General features: G+C 31.3%; 1 protein-coding gene across 1 annotated transcript; it reads left to right on the top strand.

The window, feature by feature from the left end:
* The first annotated feature begins 3,823 nt into the window (after positions 1-3,823).
* Positions 3,824-5,688, top strand: LOC130803973 (zinc finger CCCH domain-containing protein 23). Its single transcript, XM_057668230.1, has one exon. The coding sequence runs from the start codon at positions 4,171-4,173 to the stop codon at positions 5,236-5,238; it is 1,068 nt and encodes a 355-aa protein (XP_057524213.1). The 5' UTR covers positions 3,824-4,170; the 3' UTR covers positions 5,239-5,688.
* Positions 5,689-5,980: the final 292 nt, after the last annotated feature.

Here is a 5,980-nt window from a genome sequence, read left to right as displayed (position 1 = left end):
TAACATTTAAAAGTTAAAATTTGACAAATAAAAATACTTCAACAGTTAACTTTTGGAAAAAATATAGTTTTTACAAAAAGATAAATTTTGCATTTCTCTTTTCAAAAATTAGCCGTATTTTTATTTTAAATTCGTTTCATTAAATTTGTCATTTTTTTTATTTTTATTTATGAATCACATTATTTCTTTTATTCTCATCCATCTGTATTCAACATATCTTTTAGTCTTACCTATATATTTCTATTTTTTTTCTAAACTTTCATAAATTAGATTTTATTCTGCATTTTTAATTACATTTCTTTATATTTACTCTATTTCTAGTGGAGACTAATTTTTTTAGACAACTGAGGTAAATTTCATATATGTGGAATCAGAATGGCCTACTAATGTCTAGATTTGTGCGTTTGTCCGTACAAGTATGTCGTATTCTATGTTAACTCCCAGTGTGGAGTTAGTATCACAAGGTTATCAATATCATCTTATTCATTATTATATTTTGATCAGAAAAACTATAATCAGGATTGTCATCTTATTCACTATTATATTTTGAACAGAAAAATTATAATCAATTATAATCAGGGTGTAGAGAGGAAATTAAGAAAAAAAACATCAACTTATACTTGTAAAGGAGAGCACGGTCAAAGAATCTCTCGACTTGAGGCCTTGAGTGTTACAAGGTTGTGTCCATAAATATACGTACATTTAGAATATATATTACATATTTTTGAGCTTTAATATTCAGTATAATTTTTAATTAAATTGATTTCTTAATATGATATCAGATATTAATGTGATAAAAATATTACGGGTTTGAATCTCACGCACTTCTCATTTCATGCGAAATATTTAGCGCCATGTATAACATCTACAATTATATCTCAAAAGATTTTCGTGTAAGAGGAGTGTGTTAGAGTATATATTATAATACATCATAGGATTTCAATCATCTGCTTAAACTTTTAATTGAGCTAATTTCTTAAGTTGTAAGAATAATAATCTGGACAATTATACTGAGTTTTGAGGTCTTTCATGGTTCCATCACTAATTACTCTTATGACCAATTTGGTTAATGTTACTAAATAATGGTGGTAATGAGAATGATTACAATGTAAAATTTTATTAAAAGTTTCATGTCATTACCATGGTGATAGAAACTTTAATCACAAAAAAATTTTTTTTTTTTAACAAATTTTCATTACCATCTAATACCACATCTCCAAATCGTAATGCATTGAAATGAATTTTATGAAGAAAATGAGATTATTGAAGATGGATAAGCATGGCCATCAAGGTAGCCAAGAGATCTTTCAATTAAAATTACACTAGTTTTTATTCTCATTACCACCTACTAAACGGACCGTAAATAGATCCAATTGCACAAGAGGGCCTTCTTTGAATTCTCTAAAGTAAATAAGAAGAATTGAAGAGTTTTTTAAGTTAATGAAAAAATCTATACCCATATTATAGATGAGTCGAGTTTTTTTTGAAGTAATGAATGAATTGTAGAAAATTTGAAAATACGGTGACTATTACGAGATTGTCTAAAATATACTCTTCCGTTGAATAATAAAAATTCTATATTAAAACAAAGGAAATTTTTAAAAAAAAAAAAAGATTGATAATGTAGCAAATTCAAAGGCAAAAAAAATTAAATGTTATTCACCCTTTTCTTATAAATTAGCGCAATGTTCTTTTCGATGTAATTTAAGCAAAAATGGAGAGTGAATTGAAAAATAAGACAAAATACAATTAAATGATAACAATGAGCAATTAGTATGAAGAAAGTCGAAAAAGAATAGGAAAAATTATTAAAATAATCCAACATTTTATTGATTTTCCTACAATAATTTTTAACTTTTGATTAACGATGAATAATTCTAAGAGTGAGGTATGGCAACCTAAAACCTGTTACACAGGTTATATAGCCTTAGTAATTAAAATTTATTAAAACAAAAAAAAAATGAAAACTAAAGAAACTGTTAAATGAACCCAACCACACCTCCCCACCCAAACCACCACTATCAAATCCGACCACTTCTTCACCATAGTTGTCAACCTCAGCTCCACAAAATTTAGCAACAACGTTTAGCTTTACTTTCAGAGCAACAAAATTTAGCAATCCAAGAAAACATTAGGGAAATCCACTTGATGAATAGTAGTTACCTGAATTGTAATTTTGAAGCTCAGCCACTAATAAGTAAAAATCATGATCACATGAAATAGTGGAACAATCTTTAGCTGTACTTTTGGTTACTTGTGTGATTCAGTGGGGTAAGGTAAAACTCTTAGGCTCTTATAGGTTCATGGTTTTTGGCTTGTGTACTTGGTTGGGGAGGTGGTTCACAAGGTTGTTGTTGGCGGCTGACAAGGTGGATTTCAAATCTGGGTTGTTGGTGGTGCCACGGCTGGTTTGTAGTTGGTGAAATTGAAATATTATGGTGAGTACTTTGGTAGAGATGAACTTTAATGAATTGGACTACTTATCAGGTGGGGACTCGCCGGAGAGGGGAACTGGACAAGGTGGAGTGGCAGTGGGTACTGGGTAGTTAGAGTGGGGTGGCAGTGGGGGTGGAAGGGTTTTTATTTTCTGAATTTTTTTCCATTTAATTCAAAACATTTTTTAAATTTTATACTCCATCTGTTATTTTTTTATCTTTCACTTTGGGTTTTTCACACATATTAAGTAAGATAGAATCTTTGGATTGTAGTGGGTATTATTTTAATTAAATGGTAGCGTGAAGTAATAATTGTATTGGAAATATGAGGTTATAGTAGGTATTATTTTAATTAAATAGTAGTGTGAAGTAATAATTGTATCGAAAGTACGAGAGAGAAAATAATTATAAATAAAAGAAAAGGGGTACATTAAAAGAAAATGGGGGGTTTTAAAGGGTAAAAGTGGGATAAAAACTTTCTAAAAATAAAAAGTATTCTAAAGTGGAAGAATTTTTAAAACTACCATATGGAAGATCAAAAAAGAACGGAGGGAGTATCATTTAATTTTTTTTTTTAAGATAATCTGCAAAAACAAATTACTATTTAAGTAATAATATTCTTGAATAAGTGAACTAATATTTAAGATTATTTATAATTAATTAACAATTAAAATTATTATAAAAAAATTAATAAATATTTAATTATTCAGAATAATTTTTTCAAAACAATAAACTTGTAGACGATGGGAGAGAAACGAGTGGTTAAAAAAGAAGTGAGACCATCCGCAAGAAAAGACTCAAATTGAGTCACTGAGGTCAAATTAGAATTAAATATAACTATTCATACGGAGCAATACGAATTATTTTTTTATTATTTTTAAGTGATTAAATAAGATCATATTTGAAAGAAAAAAATATAGTATTTTTAAATTTTTATAGACGTAAAATGGGTTAGTAAATGTAAAGGTGTGAAAAAACTAAGTTTAGTAGGAATAAATTAGTAAAGGTTATATACCCAAAATAGAGATGAGACATTTAGGATGACTTGACCAAATAAAAAAATGAGACACTTAAGACGAATAGGAGCGAGGGAGTACTATTCATTTCACCCTATACTTTTCCGTCCCTTTAATTTAAAATTATTTTTTACTTGACATTGTTCTTTTCATTTTGCTTATTTTTATTTTTAGATTTAACTTGCTAATTTCTTTTAATGTTATTCTTATGTTTAGAGTATAGTATAGTATTTTATTATAAAGTATAGAGTATAGAGTATAGAGTAAGATAAAAATAGGGGAAGGTAGAACTTTAAATGATTGTTTTATTACTAAAAACGAAAATATATCAAATAATATAAAATTGCCAAAAATAAAAAATGTAGCGAGTATTATGAAACGGAGGAAGTATAAAATAGGCTGTATTTTTAATTTGCTACTATGCTGAAGCGACAAGAGTAATACCGTAGAATTCTTAGGGTATTTCATTGTTAGCCAGCGAGTAGATTTTCTCCTCACTATGGACTATTTATATTTGACTGTGATTAAAAATACTTAACTCAACCACGGTTAAATTAAATCCCCACTCTCTACTTATAGCAGTTTTGGATATCATCTTTCTCCATTATCATTCACCATGACTTGTCTCCCTTAAGAGAAAGGAAAAGATTTCACTAAACCAAATACAAAACACCGAGTTTTAACTCTGATCCACTCACTGAGTTAAATCATTCCAAAAAATGATGATGATCCATCAACACCATCATCCAACCGTTGATATTCCACACTGGGATCCTCTTTATGAAGATCCAACGACACCAATTTTTTCCCCACAAACAAACCATTATTTTTCCGCTTTAAATCACTATTTACCCTCCTCCGAGTTCGACGACTCGGATTCCGAGTCTTCCGATTTCCCATTCGACTCATTCAACTGTGATAACTTCCGAATGTACGAGTTTAAGATCCGGAAGTGTGCGCGTGGGAGATCGCACGATTGGACTGAGTGTCCGTACGCTCATCCAGGTGAGAAAGCACGCCGGAGGGATCCACGTAAGTACCATTACTCAGGAACTGCTTGTCCGGAGTTCCGTCGTGGAAGTTGTCACAGAGGTGACTCGTGCGAGTTCGCTCATGGCGTGTTCGAGTGCTGGCTTCACCCGGCTCGTTACAGGACTCGTCCGTGTAAAGATGGATCTCACTGCAAACGTCGTGTATGTTTCTTTGCTCACTCCCCTGAACAACTTCGTATTCTCCCTTCCATTTCTGAATCTCCTGCAAGTCCACTCGGTTGTGATTCCGTTGATCATCTCCGAGTTCTGCCTCCTCTTCCCGAGTCGCCTCCGAGTCTGAACATCAAATCGGGTGTCGTACATAACAATGGGTATTCTCCGACCTCTGTTTTTGACTCGTTCTCTGACTCGCCTCCGTTATCACCGAGTTACGGGTTAAACTCAGTGAGTGAACTCGGAAATGCTTTAAGAGGGTTACAGATTGGCAAAATAGGGATGGGACCCAGGAATGTGTGGGGGGTTCAGTTGAGTTCATCCCCAAGGAGTCCAAGAGGGTACATAGGTAATCTGCCTACCACTCCAACTCGGATACCGACTCGGTCAGGACTCAGCCTAGTTGACCCGTGGCATATTAATACCGAGGAGGAAGTTCCAATGGAACGAGTTGAATCGGGTAAAGATTTGCGAGCAAAAATATACGCGAAGCTGAGCAAGGAAAACTCGTTGGAAAGTGAACGAGTTGGATCAGTGAGTTCAGTACCTGATTTAGAGTGGGTTTCTGAGTTGGTGAAGTGAGTACTGATGACGTGGATGGATAATATTTCAAATTAAAAGTATAATAAAAATATTATTAATAATAATATCTGGGTAATTAAAGAATTTATTTCGGATTTAAAAATTACCGATTGTGAATATGAAGACGAATTTCAACTTTTGGTTCACTTGTAAATATTGGGAAAAAAAAATCTAGTCTTGAGGATTGACCGTTGTGCAGTAAAAATGTTTCTTATTATGCGAGTTTTCTATATTGGAAGTATTTTGTAAGCGGGGTAAAAGTAGTAAAAAGGTAAAACAAAAAGGGTAAAAAAATGGATGTACATGTACTTGTACTTGTACATGTACATGTACTGTATTGTACAGATGGGAATTGGGAAATTAGAAGAATTATGGATTGGATTGTATTTTTTCTTGAATTATTATGTTTCATTGTCGGATTATTATTATTTATTTATAATTATGATTTTACATTATGCTTTGTTTTCTGAATTAATGATTTTCTCATATATATAGGCAAATACTTAATAATTGATAAGAAAAAATAATATAATTGAATTTTAATTTTTTTATTAATGTTAATACAAGTAATACTTGTATAACTAAAAGTTTAAAATATATTCTAGTGTATTAGTTAAAAATTAATTCTATTTTTGTTAATGAATACCCCTTGAACGTCGTTAGTAAAGTCTTTATGATATTGTGGTTTTTTATGTTGATTTCAATGTAGATGTTTCAATTAAAAAAAAATTAATGATGAGGA

This window comes from Amaranthus tricolor, chromosome 17 (genome assembly GCF_026212465.1).
Source record: "Amaranthus tricolor cultivar Red isolate AtriRed21 chromosome 17, ASM2621246v1, whole genome shotgun sequence".
In the NCBI taxonomy this organism is placed as follows: domain Eukaryota; kingdom Viridiplantae; phylum Streptophyta; class Magnoliopsida; order Caryophyllales; family Amaranthaceae; genus Amaranthus; species Amaranthus tricolor.
This window is presented reverse-complemented; position numbering and strand designations above follow the sequence as displayed.

Excerpts from the sequence above, each read along its gene's own strand:
- LOC130803973 (XM_057668230.1), top strand. The coding sequence starts at position 4,171 with ATGATGATGATCCATCAACACCATCATCCAACCGTTGATATTCCACAC.